General features: G+C 36.7%; 1 protein-coding gene across 1 annotated transcript; it reads left to right on the forward strand.

The window, feature by feature from the left end:
* Positions 1 to 1691: 1691 nt before the first annotated feature.
* kiss1ra (KISS1 receptor a) lies at positions 1692 to 23089 on the forward strand (the record flags this gene model as incomplete). Its single annotated transcript, XM_079244259.1, has 5 exons — positions 1692 to 1944; positions 10325 to 10449; positions 19855 to 19990; positions 20080 to 20318; positions 22709 to 23089. The coding sequence occupies 5 exons, from the start codon at positions 1692 to 1694 to the stop codon at positions 23087 to 23089; spliced, it is 1134 nt and encodes a 377-aa protein (XP_079100385.1).
* Positions 23090 to 27372: the final 4283 nt, after the last annotated feature.

Genomic DNA, 27372 nt, shown 5'->3' on the forward strand with positions numbered 1-27372 from the left:
ACGATCTGTGCAGCATTTTTGTTGGAGCTGCATTAATTATTGAGTTTATGTTCTTCAGTTTACCCATACATAACCAAACATCTATTTATCAAGGCAAGGCTTCTCAGCTGTTGTGGCATGCACGCTTCTAAAGTGGCTCTTTGCGGTGGTAGTTGCTCAAAAGTGGAATGTAGAGGCAGAGGTATAAACTGGTAAAGAATGTGGAGCATGTTCATTTGTTCCCATACACACTCAGAAACATCCAGTTTTCTTTCTTTCTGTTTTTATAGGGGTGAGGTATTGCAATTGAGAATTTGAAAAAAAAAATCAGACCTTATGGAAAAATATTAAGTGAAAGAGTTTTACTTACCTCCCTCCACACACACACACACACACACACACACACACACACACACACATACACACATCGCAAATACACACATACAACTACAGTAAACCTTAAAGGCATCTTTTTCAAACAGTTGTATTGTTGTGAATGTGTATTTTACTTTATTGTTAAGGGATTATCAACATGGTGGTGGAGTACCCCCCCCAACACACACACGCACAAGAAAAAAAAAAGATAATCGGATAATGTTGCTAGGAAACCAACATAAATGAGAGGACATTTATCCCAAAGTCATGCAGTAGCCCACATGCATCAGGATTTGTTGCAATGTGTGTGTGTGTGTGTTCGTGACTCTGTGTGTGTGTGTATACCCTCCCCTCACTGATGTGCCTGTGTGTCCTTGCTCTTGCTCATTCTATAAAGCCGCGAGCATCCCCTTCACTCTGCTCTCTGCCGTTTGAGCTGAAGCACAAACCAAAATCAACTCGGCTCTGCTGGGAGGAAGAACAACGGCTGTGGCTGAGGATAATTTCTCTCCTAAAATACAAAGTGGTTTTTTTTCAGTCATAGTTTAGTCAAGGATGTGGAACAAACATTGACTACTACAGTAACTCTGTATGAATAACCAAGTTGATCTCCTTTCTGCCAAAGAAATAGTCCTGAATGGAATGAGGTTTGGATCTCTCTGGAAAAAACAACGAAGGAACAGGTGAAAAGAAGCTGAACTGTGGATTTTTTGCTTGTGACAAGGCTCACAGAAGACATCTCTCTGCCTCTCAGTGTACACTCTGCTGTTTGTCTGGAGGTTTATCTTGCAAGTCGGAAAGACAGCATGCTTTAGCGCTCACAAAGGGGATATGCTGGCATCAGAGCGCAGTCTTATCAAGCTTGCTCTGATGAAAAGACGCCTTTTTGTCCACTTGTTTGTTTCCCACTCCTCTGCATCCTGTTCTCATGAACCAAAATTTCTCTTCCACTGTGTTGTTACTTTGGACTGAACTTAGTACTTCGTTCAAAGGTGTGAAGAACCATTTCCCAATTGTGTCTGATCTGTTTTCACCACTTTGATAAGCCTTGTTTATTTTCCCCAGTCTATACCACTGTCTGAAATTACTTTCTTTCTTCCATCTCACACTTTTCTTTCACCTTTTACTCTTTCTTTATATTGTCTTTATTTCTTTCCCCATGTCAGACTATGTGTTTGTCTCCGCTCTCCTTGCCCTGAGGGCAAACTGGACCCAGGGCATGGACACTACACACTTTATTTTGTAATTGCCACATCTGCCCTTATTTCTTACAAACCCCACTTTTTTTTTTTTTTTTACTTCTTTCCTCACACCACAATTCATTCAGCAGTGACACAATGTACTCCTCTGAGGAGCTGTGGAACTCCACAGAGCAGGCTGGGATCAATGGATCGGAATCAAACTCTTCACAGGAAAGACATTTTGATGACACTGATGGGGAAGGAGATCAACATCCTTTTCTCACTGACGCCTGGCTGGTCCCTCTCTTCTTCTCTCTCATCATGCTGGTTGGACTGGTGGGCAACTCTCTGGTTATTTATGTCATTTCAAAGCACAGGCAGATGAGAACGGCCACCAACTTCTACATAGGTGAGCAAAAACATGTTTGTTTTTCCGATTTATACAAGTTTATGACAGTAATACTGAGAAAGAAAGTGGTCATTTTAACATCTGTGTTTGGATTGAATGTTATGAGCCTCAAATTCATTCAAATGTCTTTTTTTATGTTACGCAATAATTGTTTGGATGCACAAAGGATTCGCATGGAGGCTGAATGTGCTTTCATTGGATCTGATTTATCTAATTACTAGTTAGCGACATGCAAGACTCTCTGTTGATTGTACTTTTCACTTTGACTACTTGCAGAGGAGATATGTGCTGAGATGATAAATCAGATGAAAATCTACTTTTCCTGAGTGGAACATGTTTCTATAACAAGCAGGAATAATTACAATCATCTTTTGGAATTTACTGTAGACAGTTTATGATGTATTCACTTGTGCAAGTGAGCAATTATCAGTAACTAATCATGAACAAGCTTCAGTTGACTGATTTTCTTTGTGGATAATGTCAGAATTATTTATGATCTATGAAACAATGTTTTCTTAAAAAAAATACTACTGGATAATGTGATTACTAGGACTTTTTTGCCATTATTTTCCTTTTTCATAGAAGAGAATATTTGTAAGGTGATTATCACTTAAAGAGAAGAATAGCTATAATTTACCGCTTGGTATTAGATGTGCTGTGGGCTGGACATGACAAATAAATATGTTTTTATCTTTCAGTCTCCCTTCCAAATACAATGTTATACAATGTTGGAAAACTAGAATTCCTGACATTTGAATGATGTTCACCATTCCAGGTTGCAATCATGATTGTAAATTCAATAAACATTAGTCGTGTACTCCAGTGCAACAACAAATGGTTCTGTTACTTTAGTAAAATAATCCAGTAAAAAAGTTGGTTCAAAACAAAGTTTTTATCCAAAAAAAACCAAACATTTTGAGGCAAAAATTGAAGGATGTTAATGTGGTTAATAAATTAATCATTTTTTCCAGATTACACATTACTGTGTATTTTACATTATGTTGAACCTCAAATGCATCCACAAAATTGTCATCTCTTGTTAGTCACTTTTGCCGGAATGATATTGACTAATAGTTAGACATTATGACATGGAACCCCTTCATACAAATTTTAATGATTTCTTCAAATTTTGACAAAATAAACTTAAGTACAGGATGTACAATAACTAAAACTAGTGGATCTCTTCACCATCCCATACCTGAGAAAGTCTTGAATCATGTGATATATAACATATTTTGTTCAACATGTTCAAATATATGTTCAAATATCCTCACTTGCTCAACATTGCCAGAGTTAAAGCCCACATGTTATTAAATCTGTTTGTCTAGCATCAAACATATTAAAAGTATCCTAAAAAATGTTCTCCCAGTTCATGATTGTAACCTTTTCAGACCTAAAGAGGTATGTACCATGCACGCCAGTGAGAGTGGAAAATCACAAACCGTTACTGAGTATGGTGAGCCATTAAAATGACTGGGTTCCAGTGTGCAGCTGTGTTCATGTTTAGCCCAAGTAGCCATTAAATTCCATACTTCATATAGACATCTAATCCAGGACAACTGGCATAAGTTTTACTATGCAAAAGCTTAGGTTTTCAGTTTTTAGACACTGATATTTTATACATAAACATATAGACTTTACATTCTGCCTCCAAGGTGGAAAAGTTTTCAGAATTTCTCCTTTACACCTTTAATGCCTGATGTATTATATATGATACTTACCAATTGACAGTATACAATCTTAAACATGTCTTCTTCCCCCTGGTGGATACCTTTTGCACTTGCACATTATTTTTGCTCCTTTATCGTTTTTTTTTTTTTTTTTTTTTCTTTGTTTGTTTTTTTATTTTATATTTTTTTTGTAAAAAAAATATTGTTGAAGGGCAAAATAAACAGATTTAAAAGGGGAATTTTCTGTCCACTGTTACTAAGGTCAGGTATCAAAGGGTGTAAGTGATCCTTAGAGCAATGGTTCTCCAGGCTTTATGAAGGCCTGAAATGTTCTTTTTCAGTTTAGTCCTTGAACTTGACCATTTCCTGAGGAAAGTGCGTATTTGCTCGTTACGCTGTGAAATACTGATCTGTGAATCATTCTAGCATTAATAAGCACCAAATTTCCATGAAAAGCCAGTATTTGTTACTACATGTGACCAAATGGGCATAGTTGGAAAAACAGTTCCTTGCATTCTGCCTTTGAGACTTATATAAATTATTAAAGATCTTGTCCAAAAATGGTCATACCAAACACTGACTTTTAAGTTGATCAAACTCATACAATTTTTCCATCAGATGCTGTTTTTATGTATGCTTTCACACATTTCAGCAAATCCCAGCATATATATCTGTTTTTCTACTTGCATGTAGAGAACTTATTAAATGCATATTTGACTACATTAAATTTGCTGCTGACTTGCTAAAACTCTTTAGATTTCACTGCATTTTTCAGTGTTTCTTTTCAGCACTGTAGCTAGGCTTACTAGGAGCCAGAGCGCTGTGGAGCCATGTATTCCTTTCTCACTTAGCTGTGATGATTTCATGTATTTTTTTAGGAATAAAATTGACACTATTAGAGATCAAATTCACAATACTCTTCCTTCTACCTATAATGTTGAGCCTGTTGTGGTCTCCGAAGCATCCTTAGAACCAGGATCTGACTTGTGTCTAAATAGTTTCTGTCCTGTCCAACCCTCTGAATTAACTAAAATAATAGCTTCATCTAAACCATCCACCTGTATCTTAGACCCTCTCCCAACGAGCCTCTTTAAGGACATTTTCCCTTTAATTAATACATCACTACTAAATCTTATCAATATGTCTTTAGTGACAGGATACGTACCACAATCATTTAAAACTGCTGTAATCAAGCCTTTACTTAAAAAGCAATCTCTGGATCCAGAGGTGATAGCAAATTATCGACCTATATCTAACCTCCCGTTTATGTCCAAAATTCTGGAGAAAATAGTTTCCGCTCAGCTACATGCCCACCTGAGCAGAAATAATTTATGCGAGGAGTTTCAGTCAGGATTTAGAGCTCATCATAGTACTGAGACAGCATTGGTGAAAGTTACTAATGACCTACTTATGGCCTCAGACAAAGGACTTGTGTCCGTACTTATCTTGCTTGATCTTAGTGCTGCATTTGATACAGTCGATCATAACATTCTGTTACAAAGACTAGAACAGGTGATTGGAATTACAGGTACAGCGTTAAGCTGGTTTAAATCATATTTATCTGATAGACTTCAGTTTGTTCATGTAAAGGACAAGTCCTCCTCCCAAACTACAGTAAGTCATGGAGTTCCTCAAGGTTCTGTACTTGGACCAATACTCTTCACGCTATATATGCTCCCTTTAGGCAAAATTATTAGACAGCATGGAATAAACTTTCATTGTTATGCAGATGATACTCAAATATACTTATCCTTTAAACCAGATGAAACAAATCAGCCCAATAGGCTACAAAATTGTCTCATAGACATAAAGACTTGGATGTCTAGAAATTTTCTCCTCTTAAACTCAGATAAGACTGAAGTAATTCTCGTTGGATCTGAAAAACTCAGAGCTAAATTTTCCGGTTTTGTAATGAACCTGGATGGCATTACTTTAGCTTCCAGTGCTACAGTGAGAAACCTTGGAGTAATATTTGACCCTGACCTGTCCTTTGGCCCACATATTAAGCAGGTTACTAAAACAGCCTTCTTTCATTTACGTAATATAGCCAAAATTAGGGACATTCTGTCTCGGAGTGATGCAGAAAAACTGGTTCACGCTTTTGTTACTTCGAGACTAGATTACTGTAACTCTCTATTACTGGGCTGTCCTAAATATGCCCTGAAAAGCCTTCAGCTGATCCAGAATTCTGCAGCCAGAGTCCTGACCAGAACCAGCAGGAGAGATCATATTTCTCCAGTTTTAGCCTCTCTTCATTGGCTGCCTGTTGAATCTAGAATAGAATTTAAAATCCTTCTCCTTACATATAAAGCCCTCCACAACCAGGCACCACTATATATCAAAGACCTCATTGTTCCTTATATACCAAGTAGAGTACTTCGTTCGCAGACCGCAGGCTTACTTGTGGTTCCTAGAGTCTCAAAGAGCCGAGCAGGAGGCAGAGCCTTTGGTTATCAGGCCCCTCTCTTATGGAATAAGCTCCCAGTTAGTGTTAGGGAAGCAGACACCCTCCCCACCTTTAAGACTAGGCTGAAGACTTATCTTTTTGATAAGTCCTATAGCTAGGGATGGTTAGCATCCCTTAGTTATGCTGCTATAGGTTTAGACTGCTGAGGGACATTTCCTGATACACTGAGCTTCTTTCTTTTTCTCTTTATCTCTTTCTTTCACCCCCCCCCCCCCCCCCCCCCCCCCCCCCATAACAGTGTTGCATCATTAACATGTATGTCTCCTGTCTCAGCAGGTCTCCCTGGCCGGGAGTAGCAGTTCCTGTTGTCTGTTGTCTTTCTGTCCTCTTCCCCCCACACAGCAGAGGCAGATGGCTGCCTGTCCTGAGCCGGGTTCTGCCGGAGGTTTCCTTCCTGTTAAAAGGGAGTTTTTTCCTTCCCACTGTTGCCAGTGTGCTTGCTCAGGATGGGAGATTGAGTTGGACTCAACTCAATCTGTTGGTTTCCTTATATAGGCTGTTATGAATTGGCCTTCATTATGTTTTCCCCTCTGTCTGTAAAGCGTCTTGAGATGGCATTGCCGTGATTTGACGCTATATAAATAAAGTTGAATTGAATTGAATTGAATTGCATTTTTAATCAGAATTGTAAGAAATAAAACATTGAAACAGACGTCACACTTTGAACATTAAAGTAAAAGACCCTTGTTGAGACATATCTTTAATACATGTAACAGAAAACAAGGTAATATGCTTTTCTGTTTTGTTACTGAGATATGATTTACTGCAGGATTTATATGTGTGTATTTAAAACAGGCACTGTGGATGTGACAAGAATTTGATCATGGATAAGATATGTCAAGGCCACAGTGCTGAAACGGTTTAATATTCAACATCATTTGATCAGCGCCTGCACTATCTGCTCATCCCTCAACATAATGAGCCAGCAACTACAATTTGATCAAATCAGCCATTAAAACAAACGTGGTGTGTGTTACATTTGTCAGAATGATAGATACATACGTAAAAGGAGGAATTAAAGCCAGACTCTAAAGAATGTTGCTGTAACGTCTGAAGTTGCCTCTCAGTACTTGACACAAGAAATTCAGTCTCAATTAAAATAAAGCTAAATGTTACAACCATGTTGTGAAGATAATTGCACGTTTCATCGAGGAAGTTATATAAAGCTATGTTACATTTATGAAGATATTGCAAGACTGCTGAGCATCATCTTACTACCTATCTAACCAGGCTGAAAACTGAAAAACTGTTTTCAGGGCTTTTACAACAATCTGAAGTCTCTACAAATTCCTAATTTTCAAAATTGTGTTTGAACAGGTTTTCTCTTTCTTGCCACTATCCGTTCTGCTGTGATATTAACATGTATTTACCAATATGGAAAGGTTATTGGGTCCTGTGCAGAAAACCGACCACCAGAAGCACCAAATGTAACTTCAGACGAAAAACATACACTTTTAAAGATTGTAAAATTATACCAACAAAGACAATTTCAACTTATCTGATAGTTATTATATATTAATCTTTATATTGAGAAAATGTGATGACACAGGGTCTTTGTTTGCCATCTTGGGGGGGGGGGTCCAGCTACTGTTTGCATTAATAACTTTGTTAAAAACATGTTTAAAAACATGCTAGAATAATTATGATGTTAGGAAATGAAGCTTAAATTGAAAACTAAGATCCTTATAAGCTGCTGAATAATGAATGGAGTTCAGATTTAGATGTGCTCCTATCTGTTTCTGCCTCATACGTCAGTGTTTACCTTGTGTTTGGTGTAAGTTTGTACACCTGTCAGTACACCAGATATTAAATGCAAATGCAGACACTTTTATAACGGAAGGATGAAGCCTTGCAATTCTTCAAACTGTCGGCTGCAAATACACCAACTACTGTTAATCTTGCTTAAATATTTATGATTATGATATTTTGATTCTGAAATCAAATGATTTGTTCATCTGTGTGGATTTGTGAGAGGAAAAGACAGGTGTCTAAACATAAAAGATTTACTAACTCATTTAATACAGCTTGTTTAAGCATGAGCAGTAGTGATAATATAAAAGAAAGCTAAAGTGGGAAGAGTTATATTTTTATGACTTAACTTTATTGGATATGATGTCAGCTTCCCTCTGAAACTTCTGAAAACAGTAAGCAGCGTGTAACCTCAGACATCCGGTTGGTGGTTCATGATAAATAAATAAGTATCAGTCTACCCTCGAAAGACCTACATGTTACACAATGTTACAAAGGCACAACTCTTATTTCTGACCAGATACCAGTTTAATGTATCTTTGAAGCTGCAGTGTACTCCAGTTCGGCAAGGCAAGTTTATTTGTACAGGAAATTTTATGTACAAGAAAATTCTAATGTCTTTACATTAAACATGAAAAGTGTATCAGCAAGGTGTGGAGGAATCATTAATATGTACATTAGATAGATACTTAAAAATGAAATGAAAGAAATTAAACAGAGCAAGAAAAAACTGAAAAAAATGTTTTTTTCCAGTTTTGCCTTCATTTTACGAAAGAAGTTTTGGTGCATCCAATTTTCTCATTTAAAGAGTGCATTTGATCAGTGTTTGGATCAGGCTACAGTCTCCAGGTGAGATGAGTGTGTGTGCTATCAGGAATTATAGTAACATACATAGTTATATTATATTACAGTAACAATAAAGTAATTTTTTAATTAATCTGAGTGAATGGGAGCAAGTAGATGTTGATCTGCAGGGACCTGAAGATGAGTCGTGGGGAAACTCAGGTTATTCTTGCTTGCTTGATTTTTTGGTTAGCTATAAATATCAAGGAGTCTCTGTCTTTCAGGTAGGACTAAAACCAATTATTTACAATGCCAGAAAGTCCTACCCTGTTTTTCTGCAAGTCAGTTGAGATGTTATGGTTGTTCCAGATAATGTTGCAACAACTACTCACCAGACCAGCCAGGATCCATATGTGTGGATCCTGGAATAGGAATATGTAAAGTATTCCTGCAGCTGATCTACAACCCATGTATCCATTAAACACCTGTAAAAAAAAAATGATCTGGAAAACTGAAGGATTTTAGAGGGTTTATGTTTTAACTGAACGTCTGGCAGAGTAATACTGGGACACATGTTAATCAGGTTAGTTCAGGTGAACCAGCTCACCTGTTTGCTCAACATCCCGTTCGTTTAGCTGACACTTTGTAAATGCTGCAATCTTTACTTCTGTTCATATAAAGCCCAAACTGTCTTTTATATCCAAACCAAATGCTGGTTCCCAAAAAATGGTCTATGAGTGGTGATGTTTGTGTGTTTGGTTTTCTTTTATTTTTATTTCTTTTTTATGTTCAGCACCCTCTTCGGTTGTTGGATGAAACACCTCTGTTATAAAATGAAATCACACTTTATGGCCAGAGAAACATGTGAATTTCCTGACTTAGTGAAAAGGCCAAAAATACAGTTTGCAAGCATCAAAAATGTGTAGAGATAGCATATGATTACCAGATGCAAAAATAATATGAGACATCTGAAAAACAGACAGAAAAACCATAAAGAATTTAGATATTTTAGCTTTCCTTACCACTGCTTTGTCTTATTAACAAGTGCTAAACTGTGTCAAATTCAAAACACTCCCAATGTCATACATTAAATATTTTACAGTAGTATGGAGGAGAAAAGCTTTACAAAGGGTGTGTGACTCCAAGACTTGAGAAACACTTTTGCATTAGCCTGATGTGGGGTTAAAGTGGCTTTTTGAGAGACAGAAACAATAACAGTTAGGTTGCTCCTTGCATTTCAAACATAATTTTTTATACCTGCTTTTTGCAGTGCAGGATCATGGGGGTCTGGTGCCTGAGCTAGAGGCAGTGTATAGCCTGGATATGTCACCAGTACATTGCATGGCTAACACAGAGAAACAAACCACCACTTGCATTCATTCCTAGGGGCAATATCGAAGAGACCAATTGACCTAACATGTCTTTGGACTCCACACAAAAAGGCCCAACTCGACCCCTTGCCCTTCCTCTAAGCACCCTCTTACCACACAGATATTGCAATCTGTGATAAATCAGGAAAGGAATAGGTGTACTGCTGTTGTTATATCATGTTATTTCCCCTACCTGGGATGGGATGGTGGTGAGATGTATTTTCTCTGGAGTCACTGAACAATCCATGTCACGTTTACCTCCCACATCTTTATGCAGGAGGAGCAGAACATTGCAAACTGTAGATCTAACATGTGCATCATGTTGTTTTCTCTCTGTGCAGCAAACCTGGCAGCCACTGACATCATCTTCTTGGTGTGCTGTGTCCCCTTCACAGCCACACTCTACCCTCTCCCCGGATGGATCTTTGGCAATTTCATGTGCAAGTTTGTTGCCTTTTTGCAGCAGGTAAAGAAATAACAACAACAGAAAAAAACAGTCTTCATACATGTTTTACACAAAGGTGGGCATCCAGTATGAAGTAGCACCCATAGAAACTAGCTCTGCTTGCAACATGAAACGCCTGTGTCAGGGATCTGCCACTCCCAGTTGGGCCTGCAGTAAGTACAGGTTTATTACTCAGACAATGTAATGTCATCTTGTTCAAAGAAGAAGCTCTAGCTGCAGATGGGAGGTGCTGCATTTAATGTAACTCCTGACATCTGTTGGACAAGTTCAATCTTCTTTCAAGTGAGTTCAAATGCTTTTTCTTTTCTTTTTTTTTTTTTTTTCCTGTTTGCTCAAAAAGCCTTAAAGTCCTCACTGCAGTGAGCCTAGCATATAGTATTGACTTTACCACCTCTCCCTGCACATGTCCAGAGTTTCTCTTTCAATAAAGGTCACTAGAGTCTAAAAAAACAAAAGGCGAAGAAAAAAATAACAAGAAAGTCTGGCATTACCACACTCAGGAACAGTCCGTACTTTGGCTTTCATTGATACTTTATGTTCTTGCCATTTAATAACGCAACAATCAAACTTTTCATGGAGAGGAGAACGTTCTACAACTTTTTAAATGCTTAAAAAATTCTTATGCCTCTTCAAACATAAATTTCACATAAAGTTAAGATGGGTAAATGCATCCTGCTATAATACAGAGACGATCTCCACTCTACTCAGTCTTATTGTGAAAGGTAATAACACTGGATATAAGATTGAAAGTCAGCATTCCTCAGCTCAATTTAAGTCTTTTAGTCCATAAAACAACTATTGATATTTCATGAAAATATAAGAATCCACATCCTATTGTCATCATGGCCTCATTTATCACCTGTTTTGCTATTTCTAAAGAAAATGTTTTGTCTTATTTCATTATTTTGTACATTATTTTGTAATTTCAGACTGTATTGTCACATTTGTTTGTCCTTGCTTTAACAATGGCGTGTGCTTTGGTTGCTTCATCTTCCTGTAAACAGGAAATATTTCATATAAAGTCAAAGACAGTGCAACAGTCTATGTTTGTAAATTAAAATGATTTGCATCTGCTCTAATTCTATTTACTGAGGCAACACACTCTCATTCTTGACCTGTGACACACTTAAATTAAGTCAGAGCCTTTTGCATTTCAACACATTGGTGCATGTTGGTGGTTATTAGGGGTGTAATGACACTGATTTAAATAGATGCATTGGTCCAAAAAGCTATTAGCATAGATCAAAATTAAAAATATTGATCAATTTTGAGACAGAATTAGTTCCAAAAACTTCTGAAGTGTTGGTGTCTTACTTTGGCACTGCTGACTAATTGGTCTCCTCTCACTATCACTCTAATTCAGAGCAGCAATAGGTGATAAGCGGATAGTCAGATGGCAGCAGATGGGCATAATTGGGCAAAAGGCAGTAGAATTGCATGCAAGAACTTTCTTTGTGAGCAATACTTGATATTAACTCTTTAAAACCCACTGCATTATATGTCATACATTAATGTAAGAGACTAATTGTGTCATAATATGGTAAAACTTTGCTCAAAATGTAGACATGAATCCAGTTTAGTGTGTTGTGTCAACTTGTGGCTCGGCCATTGCCGTGGTGGCGAGAGCTAGTTGCCTTGTATCTGCTACTTCTTATCGGGTTATGTTCCCTCTGTTGTGCACACTCTGCCGTCAGCGGACATGCTTTTTTTTAATCCACTATTTGTAGTGTAAACAGTACCAAGTTGTTGTTATCGATAATTATGTTGTTCTGGTGGGATGGTTTGTGGCATGTCAAATTGGTATGTGTGATTTGTTGATCATTATCTCCAAAATTGCCTTGTGTACGCATGGTAAACTTTTATTTACTGGTTTGTGATTATTCTGGTTTTATATGGCCTAACTCACTGATTGGCTGTTTAGGAAGTGTCTTTTTTCTGAGCTGGTGCTGCAGGAACACCAACTGCCTGGCAATGATACCAACTACTCTTGGGTGCTTGATAGATAAATGGCATCCACCATGAGAATGAATCAGGTTTGTTGCAGCAGGGAAACTACTAAGACCTGCTGGACACCTGCTCTGAAGAAGCAGGACTAAGGATCCCTGATCTATGCATATAGATACTTGTCGTCTGCTCTCTGGTGGATACCTTTGGCACTACAATGATTCTGAGACGTTGTGCTATAATAAACTGTACCTATATGCAAATAACTTAAATTTTTTTCCATTTATTTATCTTTGAATAAAAGACTAAATAAAGACCAGACAAAAAAAAAAAAAAAAAAAAAAAAAAAAAAAAGATTTTTTTGTCCATTAACTCTTGGAGCTGGCATTAAAAGGTTTATGAAGAATCTCAGAATGCCTCTGCCTAAATGACAAACACATCACACATAACCCAAGTTCTCATGGCGGGCCAGGTTCACAGCCATCATAGAACATCACATTTTTAGATCGACGTAATAACAAGCAGATGGTGAATGAAAAATTACTGAGTAGATATCAACAATTTAAATTCCATTGCAATGAATAGGCAGCAATTCAGATCATGAAGATCACTCCTCTGCTGCTCTTTAATTATGGTTCAGTCATCTACTAAGTACTCATTGCATGTAAAAAAAAAAAAAAAATCTTTCTTCTTCAATGAAGAAACCATGAACTTTTAAATAACTATTTGATAAAAAAAAAAAAATAAAAAAAAAGTTGAAAATAATTTTACTTTACATTTTCTTTGGCAATAGGGCTAAACGTACATCTTATTTGATACTAAGATATAGCTGGAAACAAAAATCTGCCTGGCTCAAAAAGAAACATGATTAATTCCAACATTTCAGTGTGAGAGGTAGACCAAGAGAGCAGGCAGACTGATGAACAAAAGTCATTTTTAATCAAATAACATGGTAGATGTAATTTCAGTTGAATGTGCAGATTTGGCAGCTTCTGAGCATGTCTTTTTTCCAAGTATTGACCTTTTATTTGAACTTTCTCATTCATGTCACACAAGCCGCTTTGTCCGTTTTTCTCTTGGTTCATTCAGCTTCTTTTTCAACTGTTTGTAATGAGTTTCCTGCCAAGAACCTCGCCATTATTTTCAATTCATGTAGAGGAGAGAAGGGTAATTAGGTCTTAAATAATTATAATGACACTGGAAAGCTGATTTGTATTTCAACCTAAGATGCTCATATTTTTCTAGGAAATAAGTACTTGTAGCTGGAGTAGTTTCACAAAATTTATTAAAACACAGTTCAACAAAAACAACCAAGAGTTGCTAAAAAGAACCATGGCAGCTGTGTATAAGCAACGTGGCAGAGAATTACATTGCAATCAATACTTTGTCATGAAATAAAAGCATGTAGGAGAATATATCAAATCAATCAATCTCGATTTATAAAGAACTTTCCATAAAATGACAAATATAATTCAACATGCTTTACATTAAAAGCAAAAAAAAAAACAAAAAAAAAACAGTTTTATCCATCAAATCCCCCTAAATGTAGAACACATAAAAGCCACATATACACAACACAGCAAACACGTAAAATCATGTCTCAAGGGATGCTTTCCTTACCCCATTAACTGTATCAGGAAGCTAAGACACTGGAAAAATACACAATGTTAAGATGAAATAAAAATATGAGAATAAAAACATCAAACATAGAAATAATGACACATTAGGAAACATTAAATAACAAATAAAAACATTGAAATAACATCACAAATTTAGGACGAAAACACAATATATAAACGTCAACATACAGTAAAATAATAAACTAAACTTATAATGGGATGAAAACAATTACAACCCCAAAAAAGATTAATCAAAAGCACTTCTAAAATGGTTTTTTTAAAGCTGCCTCTGAGAGATATCAATACATATAAATATGTATCAATATATGAAGGCTTGAAATGATTATTGATCAATGAGAGCCACTTCATAACTATTTCAACTATTTAATTACTTTTCAGGTGTTTCTGTTTCCATAACAAGAAATGTATTGTTAATAGCTGTCCTATCTATAAAATAAAAGCAGCGGGGATTTGTTGTAGCATATTTTTTTTTGTTATGAAAGTTTACTTTTCATTTGCAGCCCACAGCAAGTGAAGAAAACTATATCTGGACTCACTCACATGTTTATGATGATCAATGAATCTACAAAAGTAATTTTGTAAATGATAGTTTGTATCTCTATGAAATCATCATTTGCTACGATCTCAAGGAATAGATGTTATGAAAACCAGATTTCATAAAAAGCCATGTGCACTTTCGTTCAACATTTAATATTAAAATCAAACCAAACTTGATTTATAAGCTTTTCATTCCAAAAAGCAATATAAAATGCTTTATATAATTAAAGCATTTTTTTCATAGCAAAATAAAGCAAGCCATTCAAAAATATTAGGATATAGAAGTTCATAGCTTAGCTTCAACTAGGTGGTGGCACTGCAAGCTGCGAATACAGCTTAGGTCTTAGAGACACATATACAAAACAGTTTAGATAGAAGACCAACGTAGCTGTGAAGACTCCTGATCTGAGCTTAAATTAACATTGACAACAAAAGCAGACTTTTTGACTGTTAAACAGTTATGTTGCCACATAATAACATTACAGACCCATCTACTGCAGGTCCTATAAAATTTTCTTTAACCTGCAAACTGAAGGGGGGCTGATTCTAATGATTTTATTTGTGAAAGTTGGTGGAAAAACTCAGCTGTGTTTCACACATGAAAAATGTTTCAGTACAAAAAAAGAAAAATATGAGCAACATTGAGGCTATCCTTTACCTCCCGAGACTCTCCATCCTCATGGAAAAAAGACATCCTGAGACTCTTCATCCTAGTAGAACCCCCCCCCCCCCCCTATATTATTCATACGAGAACTTTTTTCACCATCAAAAACTCCTGTTTCCTGACAAGGCTTAGGCTTCTGCTTACACGGGCCCTGCTCATCTATAACATCCAGAAGAAATAAAAAACTTGGGATCTTTGGAGGTACAGCAGTGAAATTTTAAATATTTTCCCTCCAAACTTAACACAAATAGAATTGCATACTGTATACTGTTTTTCCGACAGCATATAAAGAATAGTGCAAGAAAGTTAACAAAAACAAATGAAAAAAGAAACAAAAATGTTTATCTCTGATCCAGGTATGGCAGAAGCGTTCAGAATTACACACTGTTAATACTCGTTCCTAATTCATGTTCTTTTTTTTTTTAAGAAATCTGTTAGATGTGTTCACATGGAGCACTTTGATCTGACTAAACATTGAAATGCACAATGTAAACTCCTCAGTTTACCAACGGGCCTTGATCAAAATAAATTTTCAATCCAACAATGATCAGACCCTGTCATGCCTCCCATTTCCTGATGCTTGTTTCTGTTTTTCTTTGTAGTTTAGTTTAGCCTCTTTACGATCCTCCTGAACTCCTTTTCCAAGTCCTATTCTGAAATAAGTCTATTCTGTTCTACAAGAAATCCTAAGAGAATATAAGCAGAAAGACCAACCTGTTTCACTGAACTGCTGCAGAAAATTCCACTAAATCATTCACCTGAGGTCAGTAGATATAATATTATGTCAGTGACAAAATTGGTCATCAAACAAATAAAGGAATTATGTAGAAATACAACAATAGAAGCTGTTGAATTGATTGTTTGAATTTTTTTCTTTTCTGTTACCCTATATTAATATATCATTTAAAATTGGTATTGCTGTCGCCTAAATCTAGCAGAACACATACATCTCTTCACAATACTAATGATTTTTTTTTTTAACTTACCTTAGGCGAGTAATAAAATATTTCCGTTTGTGGTGTGTTCAGTCTCCATGCATGGCCATTAGATACAGGATGTCTGATGAGGATCCATAGAGAGGCATTGGTTTTAGCCCTTCACAATCACACAAGCTTTTTTTGTGTAATTTTCTGTTTATGAATTTATAACAAGTCATGGACATTGATTAAGAATAATATAAGCAGTTTATAGATGTTCATGAAAAAAATCCAGATGAAGCACCAAGTTTTCACTTCTTATTTAGATATGATGGCTGAAAGATAGAAGTTAGTCTTTTAAGCAGGTGGGTCACATGAGGCTCTTCTCTAAAAAACCACATCTGACAAGTCAATCTGAACTACTTTATACTCTTGCTTCAGATTAGCTTTTTTACTTCATTAAATTAAACGTTGTTGACCACTAACTTTTGCACAGTGCAACAAGATATTTCCTAATCAAAAGGAAATCACACAGAAGAGCAAAATCACTGACAATATGAAAGAGGGGACTTCTTAATGCACAAAGTATCTTCAAAATTACAGGACTGTGGGAATGATTTCCTCAGCAGCCTCAGTACTGAACTCTTCATGACCCCTTTTTCTCTTTCTCATTCTATCCTTTGAAACCTTAATGTGCTGCTTCAAATCTCTGGAGGGGAATGGGTGCTGGCCTCATAGATGCACGTAAGATGAAAAAGCTAAAGCCTCGAAATGAGATGGACAAAATCAGATCCTGTTTGGAAAGGAGCATAGAGGGAATTTTTAACCAGATCTTTAGTAACCCAAGAACATATTCCTTAGAATTATGGATTATTTTACTCATTTGTATAAATGTCTTAGACTTTTGTTGGTGTACATAAAGTGTTGGATTTATTTCTGTTTAGCTTAACTGAAAACAAATGTACAGTCATGTTGGACAGCACAATAATACAGAGTTGGGGTGTTTTCTCAACCAGTATGACGACTGTGAGATTAAATCATATATTTATTCATTTGTATGTTTGAATTCTGGGATTGCTTGAAATGCGTGTGACATTGTACCAAAAGTTTTTTTTTCAAAGTGTGATGTTACAATCAAACTGCACACAACAGCGAATCTTCCTCCGCTCTTCCTTTAATGTGTTTCTCATTAAGTTTAATTGAATCAAATATCACTGAACCTCATTAAATTGAAAATGGGATGATTTGTTCATATGCAAATGGAAAAATACTTATCGCAAATGCAGCTTCCTTGCATTGTGACTTACTCTGAATGCTTTAACCCTCACATTTATCACTGCATGCTTTTCAGGTTATAAATATGCAGGTTAATTTGCACATAAAACCTCAGAAGAATCCAAAAACAGAAAAAAAAAACATAGACTTCTGCTTCCCATAGAGAAAGGGTAAATTCATGAAGAAAAAAGGACGTGTAAAGTATTGGTGATTGATTGTCTTCTGTCTTCCGTATAGAGGTGTATGTAGAAAACCTTACAAAGGATGGCAAAGGAATGACATGATATGAAGGAGGTTTTCAGTGCAGCATGCAAAAACTCATTTTATGTGAATGAAGTCAACAAAAAAATTCATAAAATCACTTTAAAATCATTTACTCCATCATTACGCCATTTAAGAAATTAAAGACTGTATTTAGGATTAAATTATAAGTAAACGGTTAATCAAAACAGGCAGAGAAAAATAAGTTAACATACAGGACAGATATTATCCCTTATTATTGTCATGGCTAAGACTTTTCATGTCTTAGTTTCTGCTTTATTTTATAGTTTTTCCTTTTTAGCTCCCTAATGTCCTGTTTAGCTTTTGTTCTATGTTAATTAGTTTCACCTGTGTTCAGTTAGTTCATTTGTGTCACTAGTCTCTCGTTTGGTTCAGTGTATTTATAGTCCTCACTTGTTGGTTTTCTTTGCTGGATCATTGTGTTAGAGTTGGTCTTGAGTTCCTGTGGAGGAATAAATCCATGGCTGTTTCTGCATCCTGGCTTCATAACTTCTGCATTTGGGTCCACACCTTCACCTCTCACGTCTCCACTGTGACAGTGATCTCTTTTAGGAGAGCTGAAGGCAAAAATCACTGTGCTGTGCAGGAAAAAGCATCTCATAAACACATCCAATCATATCGCTTTTGTACACCTATAAGGCTATATCTGCTCTGCAACTCGCAAACCTCAAGATTAGAAAATCCTCACACAGTGCCATAATATGCCTAAAACAAACAAAAACATACAAATACAAAAGAAACAAGAAATTATTCATCACAGGCCCAGAAGTCATTTTCTCAGTTTGACACAGAACTGTCACTGAAGCTTCAGCTCCTGAAACAATGATTCACTTTTTTTTTTTTATAGCTACATTTTTCAAAGAGTGGTCTTTACTTAAATTACAACTTACCAGAGAAATCCGCTCCAACAAATCACATGTAAGTCAGTCACTAACTGTGACTGTGTACGTTCAATTTATTATACATTTAGCTAAGCTTCAACTTTTGTGTTATAACATCACCTGGAGAAACTGACTTCACCTACAGAGAATAAAGCGACTCAGTCGCTCCATGATGCCAGGTTACAGACATTTTATATCCTACGTGTCAGTGACACACAACTATATTCAGCTGCAGAGCATGTGCCAAAAATTGTACTTGTAATATGTATTTTTTGTAAATCCATCTTTTAATTCAATACCATGAGAACCTTTTGGACTCAGAACTAACGTGTTTTTACAAGAATGATTTAAGAACATAAAAGTTGTCCCATGTTGGGACATGAGTATAGTCATCGGATTATACACAAGTGATTCATGAATTTCTTGGTCTCTGAGCACCTTCTGTGCACTCATTCTTTTGTTTTGATAAGTAGCTCTCTAAAACACAGGGCGTTGTCAAGCAATCTCTTCCCTGTTGGGATTTCGCATCATTCTTAACTACTGGTTCACCCAGGCATGCATGCTAATGGCTTTAATGACTAATAAATTGTTCTTTTTTTTGTTGTTTAGTTTTTTTACACAGAAACCGTCAGCATCAGACTGTTCAGAAACAGTTTTAATGTTTTCTATTTGTGACTGCAGCATTATTTATTTATCTTTATTTATTGTAGTTGATTTATTGTAGAAACTGAACATAGTAAGCACCTTTGGGAATGCAGTCAACCAACTTTTGCTCATTTAGACTGTAAATATAAATAATCAATGATCAGGATACCTTTTGTAGAGGCATTCCACTCCCTAGCAAGTCACATTATGATCTCTTTAAAATCACCTTATTACAGACAAAGGGGTTCTGTGAGACTGAGGTACATATGTCAATTTAAAATACTTTTAATGAAGAGTTTTTTCATGAAACACATTAAACAATTTTGCTCTTACTTGCAGATGCCCATATGCACAGTCATGATTTAAAATCTGTGCTTAGTTCTCTGTTTTCAGGGCTTACACTTGACATTTATACTACTGGAGGCTTTTTGTGCATCAAGTGTTTTCTGAAACATACCAATATACAAATCCATCTTAATATGTTCCCCAACAATTGGAGCATTTGTTTGTGCAATTTAGTAGAAGTTTAAAGAGGACGGGGTTGTGCTTTATATACGCTTAAAGAACATAATGCAAGTGTAAGTAAAGGATTTGTTCTCCTATCTTTTTTTTTTCCATAGGTGACAGTGCAAGCCACTTGTATCACTTTGACTGCAATGAGCGGGGATCGCTGTTATGTGACAGTCTATCCTCTAAAATCTCTCCGCCATCGCACCCCAAAAGTGGCCATGATTGTCAGCATCTGCATTTGGATTGGTATGTTCTCTCATTTTCTAACTTGCTCATAGGATGTGTAAAAAATGAGCTTGTGCAATTTAAACTAATATACCTGTAACTCTGTCCAGGTTCCTTCGTCTTGTCCACTCCTATTTTAATGTACCAGCGTATAGAAGAGGGTTACTGGTATGGTCCAAGACAATACTGCATGGAAAGATTTCCATCTAAGACTCATGAGAGGGCATTCATCCTCTACCAGTTTATTGCAGCCTACTTGCTGCCTGTGCTCACCATCTCTTTCTGCTACACTCTTATGGTGAAAAGAGTTGGCCAGCCCACAGTACAACCTGTTGACAACAATTACCAGGTATGGACAAGGTTTGTTTTACTGAATGCATATCTCTTATTGTCATTCAGAAGTGCAAGCCCCTACAACTACTGGTATTCAGTCAGTTAAAGGGTTAAAAGGTCTTTATAAGCCAATTTCTTTGAAAAAGTCTTTCAGTCTTTCTGACAAAGTGGGTAGTTCAATATCAAAAGCAAATTGTGTCATTTAAAAGCTCAAAGACAAATCTGCACATATGGTGTGTAGTTTTGTTGTCAGTGTGACTTGTCAGTGTATTACTTTATTCATTTAGTGCTAAAACAACTACTTTGATGTTTCAACCCATTTTGAACACTTTAACACATGCTTTATGGTCTGTTTAATTCACATTGCCTGGCAACAACAGGGACAGAAAAAAAAAATCATTGTTAAATTGAGCTTAAAGAACTAAAATATGAAATGCAAATAAATGTCATTTGCATCCAAAATACCTGACATTGTGGCTTTTTATCCCTTTTACTTATGGTTTGCAGTTCGCACATTTCCATGTCATTTTTAAAGTGTAGTGTAAAATGAATAAAGTTAAATAAAATCTGCAGATGGGCAGAGTTAGTGAAAACCTGATGCAAATGGAAGAGACCAGATGTTCTCAGGAACTTGTAAAGACAAAAAGACAGTATTAAAATACAAGCAACATTTAAGTTTTAAATTAGCTTTAATTAGGCTAATAAGGTGTAAATTCATGTAAGTTATATATGCTTTATTTAATATATAATTACGTCTACAAGAAAAGTAATTCATTCTTACATTTAAAAACAAAAGAGGAAAATTCTACTTTAATTTCATGACTTCAAGCTAATTTGGAAAGAATCTGTTATTTTCAGAATTAAATCATTTTTATGAGGATGAACCTGCATATGAAAAGGGATTGAATACACTGCCTGGCCACAAACAAACAAACAAACAAACAAAACTCAAACAAAACAAACGCACAAAACAAAAAACAGGTTGCTAGATTTAATAAATTAAAAAGATATCAGTCTCTTACTGGTTAATTACCACTTGGATTCAGCAAGCAACAAGTTATCGAAGCCTTAATGCTGCTATTAGTAGCTTTGTGTTGAAAGATGCATCACGTGGTAATGAAAAGATGTTAGTCTGTTTAACAAAGGTCACATGCATGCAAAAACATGTAAGATAGATGAAACTATTGAAATGAAGAACTGTTCAACACATTAAAAACTAGAAGGATAGTCAGGAGCTATCATCGTCGAGGAGGAAATGTGGTCAAAAACAAATCCTGAATGATAGTGATCAACAATCACTTAGATGTTAAGAGACATCAGCTGAAGAAAAACAATAGGATTCAGAGCTACGGTTGATTCTTTGAGTTTTATTGCATTGCCAGTGATGCAACATACGACCTTTCATTCATACGATGGTACTTAATGGGTTAATAGTGAAAGTAAGAGCATTTCCTCATGTACAATGTGAAGAAACTCAAGGTATTGGGACTGAACAGCTGTGTAGCCATAAGAAAACCACTAATCAGTGAGGCTAACCAGAGAAAAAGGCTTCAATTTGATTGGTAGCATAAGGTTTGGAGTCTGGAGAAATGAAAGAAATGTCATGTCCAGATTTACAGTGTTCCAGAGTGATGGGAGCATCAAGGTAAGACGAAAGGCAGAGTCACCCATCATGCATGTTGCCCATTGTGTTATCCTGTGGGTGCAGTACTACGATCTGGGGTTGCTGCAGTTGGTCAGGTCTAGTTTCAGCAATATTATGTGCCCAAAGAATGAGGTCAGCTGACCACCTGGATATACTGATTGATCTAGCTATTCCACAAGTTTTTTTTGGTTGATGGAATGGGCATTTGCCAAAATGACAATGCTAGGATTCATCAGGTGCAAATTGTGGAAAAAAAATGGTTCAGGGAGCATAAGGCATCATTTTCACACATGGATTGGCCACCACAGAGTCCTGACTGTAACCCCATGAAGAATCTTTGCATGTTGTGGAGAAGGCTTTAGGCAGTGGCCACACTATAATTTCATCAAAACAAGATCTTAGTGAAATTTAATGCAGCACTGCATGGAAATAAATGGTTTGACATCGTAGAAGCTTATAAACAGAATTCACAGTAAAGTGTATTATGACATTATTCCAAGTGATGAGCTGTGACCTCCAATGTAAATGGAATTTAGCTTTAAAGCGAGTCTGCCAAATCTATGCAATACCATTGATTACCACTGAGGCTGGCACCTAAACGACCTCATTTTGTTACTGTCAAACCAAATGATAGACCTCAGGTGGCTAAATCAGGTCCACGGTTGCTCAAGTTGTGGTTTAAAGTGAATGAAACAGGAAATACAAAACAACCAAGTCACTGCAAACTTTTAAAGGCTTGTCTATTCTGGTTTCTTCCGTAGGTCCACCTTCTTTCTGAGAGAACAATCAGCATCAGGAGCAAAGTCTCCAAAATGGTTGTGGTGATAGTCCTCCTCTTTGCTATCTGCTGGGGTCCCATCCAGATTTTTGCCCTTTTTCAGTCCTTCTATCCAAACTACCGACCCAACTACACAACGTACAAGATCAAAACATGGGCTAACTGCATGTCTTACGCCAACTCCTCAGTAAACCCCATCGTTTACGGTTTCATGGGAGCCAGTTTTCAGAAGTCCTTCAGAAAGACCTTCCCCTTCCTGTTCAAGCACAAGGTCAGAGATAGCAGCATGGCTTCAAGGACTGCTAATGCTGAGATCAAGTTTGTTGCTGCAGAGGAAGGCAACAATAATAATGAAGTGAATTGATCCTGACCATTAATTGTAGGAAAAGTATGACCCGAACTGAGTAAATTATAATAAAGCCATGAGTGTGTCTATTTTCACAGAGACAAACAAAGCTAGGTAGACACCTATTATTTCAACAAAAATAATTATTGTTTGAAACTGGACTTTGTAAGGCATTTCTACAAGTTTATGTAAATATTCCTGTAGTATAAGTTGAGCTTTTATGTATTTGTCTTGTCTCATTATGTGGGTTTTTGACCAAAGCGGGAAATTGTAAAGTGTTTTCAGAAAATGCCAATTCAAGCTACTTCCTGTGAGAAGTCGCTACCCCTTCCTCCCTCACCCTCTTATTACAGTCAAGTGGACATTAAGGTTAAAAACTAATGTGATGTTACAATGTGACATTACGCATTTTGGGATTTGTAAAATCTTAAAGTCAAACAGCAACATTCACTGCCATTTGGAGATGGAGTGCCAAATTGTCTGATGGAGCTTCTACTCATGTTGGAAAACTAAAATAGAATACTTGTTTTTGAATCAATTACCCTGTTGTCTGTGCTTTTCCATTTTCTATATGTGTGTAAATATATATATATATATATATGTATCAAAACACTGAAGCTGCTCACCATGCATGAAGGGTTCCACCCCAAGCTCCACGAATACATCAGGAAGAGGGCACCGAAGGATGAAGCACTTAGTGAATGTCTCAGACAATGGAGTCTGGAGGAACATGAGATGGAAGAACCATCATGGGAGAAAAAGCCCCTGCATGGAATGTACCACTATTAATGCTGGAGAGGGCTAGACCGAAGGACAGCACAGAGGCACTCATCATGGCAGCACAGGAGCAGGCCCTGAGCACTAGAGCGATTGAGGCCTAGATTTACCATGCAGGCAGAACCCCATGTGCACACTTTGCAATTGAGCCCTTGAAACAATCCAGCACCTCCCAGCAGGGTGCAACTTACTAGCAGGCAAAGAATACATGGAGTGCCATAACCAAGTAGTGGTCCAGGAACATCTGTGCAGAATATGGACTGGAGACCCCCAAGTCCCAGTGGGAAACTCCCCCCAAGGTGGTGAGAGGGCGAAGATCCTCTGGTACTTCCAGATCCAGAGAGATAAAATAGTGGTGATCAACCAACCGGACATAGTGATCATGGATAAGCAGCAAAGGGAAGGCGTAGTGATCGATGCAGCCATCCCTAGTGATGGAAATATCAGGAAAAAGGAGCATGAGAAACAGGAGAAGTACCAAGGTCTCAAGTAAGAACTGGAGAAGGCCTGGAGGGTCATAGTGATCGGAGCACTGGGGGCTGTGTGCCCCACACTGGGGAAGTGGCTCCAACAGATACCTGGTAAAACATCAGACAGCTCTGTTCAGAAAAGCGCAGTCCAAGGAACAGTTAAGATACTGTGTAAGACCCTCAAGCTCCCAGGACTGATAGAGAATCCGAGCTTGAGAGAAGAACAGCCACCCACCCTTATGTGTGTGTGTGTGTGTATATATATATATATATATATATATATATATATATATATATATATATATATATATATATATATATATATATATATATATATATATTATATATATATATATATATATATATAATTATATTATAATAGTATAAAAATATTGTCTGTACCAGAATTTTTTACTACAAATAGCCTCAGATTTGATCAAATACACTTATTTGCTTTCTTGGAGATTTAAATTTACACCTTATTACTTGTCTGATGGTCTGCAAGGGGTAACTCCCAGGCTTGAGAAAAAGAGAACTGACATGTCAAACCTATTTTAACTTTTTCAATGCATTAGAAAAGGTCAGAGAAGACACTGACAATCATTTCCTGGGTTTTTGTGTATGTTAAATAAGGTTTAAATGTGTTAGTGATGTACAGATTCAAGTTTCTGGTGCAATTCAGAAAATTTTCCAACTTTTTTGGAATTTGGATTCATGTTGCATTTGCCAAAGCAAAGCTCCCCGTTTTATTCTTTTACACTTTCTACTCAGTCATTTGACACTTAGTTGTATCTTTGCATGAACAGATCATTTATGTTATATGTCAGATATAATCAACAGCTATTGATGTACTATAATTCAAATGAAAAATCCTAAAATGTAAATAGCATTCAAACAAATAAACATCACTGCCTTACCTCAGTATATTGTCCAGTGTAATCAACCTAAATGATTCTTTTCCTTTAACTCAGCAAATATCTACTGGAACCTCATAACATCACAACTAATAGACACAAACACAGCAGCCTACCAGTTGAATGCATTTCCATGGATGTTGCAATCTGTGAAAATTTATCTACAGTACTGGAGGTCTTTACATATTTACAATAAATGGGATTTTTTTCCCCCTCAGTTTCCCCAGCTGTGGACCCTTGAGTGACTTATAATTGAGAATCCAACAAAAGCCAACCTCCAGCTGAACAAGAGCTTGTGCCGTCAAATGTGATGAGTGTTAACTGAAGCCTGAGCAGGGGTCACAGTCAGTGAAGCGTGGACAGTGTTTACCATTCTTTTACGTCCCACACACAAACATTCACATCTTTCTCAACACATCTTTTTTACACAGACATGCATCATCCAGTCCATTCAGGTGTTGTTTGTTGGATTCGGTTGCAACATCATCTGTGAGAAACACCCTTTTATGATCTTGTCAGACTGGCTTAAATAAAGGACGGAAACCCGTATGGCCTGCGCTCTGTTATGGATGTACAATTTGAAAGCAAGCTCGTTCAGAGAGCAGATGTCTGGCTATAGAAAAACAGCCCATGATAATAAACCCAAAGAGCCTCTGTCAGCTCTGTCTAGCACTGTCTAGATCAGAGGTGTCCAGCTCCGGTCCTCGAGGGCCAGAATCCTGCAGGTTTTCTATGTATCCCTGCTCAGACACACCTGATTCAAATTAATTAGTAGTAGAGCTTAATCAGTTGTGCACGTCATTGGCTGTTTGATCCATTTAGTGGAAGCTAGATGTGTTGGAACAGGAATACATGGGAAACCTGCAGGACAGCGGCCCTCGAGGACCGACTTTGGACACCCCTGGTCTAGATAGAGTCCTTCTCCATTCATGCCTCCAAGTGACATTCAAAACAGAACTCCAATTAGGGACCACAGAAAATTTGCCAATGAAATTTTCATTAGAATTACTTGACTTGAAGTAGGGCTGTAGTCCTTTTAGCTTGTATAATTAGTCATAGATCACAAGCAGGGTTTTTTTTAGAAGGCGTTAATGTTTCAGAATTAGACATTCATTATATGTACCGTAGTCTTTTACAAACATATTAGGTGAATGAAGGATGTTTTTGTTGCTGCTGTATACTTGATACTTTTAAAATATCAGGAGAGGTTTTTGTTTTGGGTTTTTTTTGGACAATTTTTTATGTGCTCTAAGTGACAGCAAAGGCGGAGTGATAAGAAATAAAAATCTGTAAAAATGCATGAAGCTGAAGGAACAGTTTTGATTCTCTATTATGTTGTGTATTAAATAACATCAGCTGCTATGTTTTAGCATGTTATGTTTAACATGTTATGTTTTAGCGTGTTATGTTTTAGCGGTAGCCTATGACCTCAAACTTAGTCATTTGTTATATAAGGCAGCAAAATGAAGACAATGTCAATATAATGTGCAAATTCACCTTGAAAATATGTTGAATGCTGAATATTGCTGATGTCAGAGCATGTTAGATTTACCTAAGCATAAATCAGTTCTTTAATGTTATCAATTGTACTTATTTTCTATGAGGGTGCAGACCAGGCAATTTGTGCAAACATATTTAATGATTTTGAATGTGCAAAAACCTTTTTGAACATTAATTTATTAGATTTATGAGGCTGATGGTGTACACTACCAATGAAAAGTATGGACACACTTTTCCATTATAACCATTGGTAAACTGTGTCCAAATGTTTGACCGTTAGTGTATAAATCTGTGTAAAATATTAAAGGTAGGAGAGGAGAGCCTGAAAAGAAATTGACTGGTTTTAGCAAGATTCAATTCAAAGTACAGAAAAGCACAACGCTTATCTCTGAGGGTTCATCGTATTTTGATATAGTATGCTAGCTAATGTAACTAAACATGCTTCGACTCTCGCTTTGTTGTCTTTCAAAGTACTCCAAGCCTCTGAGAGCACGTTATTAGTAATAATTTGTGACTCTAACCTGACCTTAGAACTAGGTGCACACATTCATGGTTGTTTGCCTCATACACCTGTATGTTGACTCTTTGATGGAGTGGTGACTTATGTAGGGTGAAGCCTGCCTCTTGCCTGATGGCAGCT

This window comes from Telmatherina bonti, assembly GCF_933228915.1.
Source record: "Telmatherina bonti genome assembly, chromosome: 7".
Classification (NCBI taxonomy): Eukaryota; Metazoa; Chordata; class Actinopteri; order Atheriniformes; family Telmatherinidae; genus Telmatherina; species Telmatherina bonti.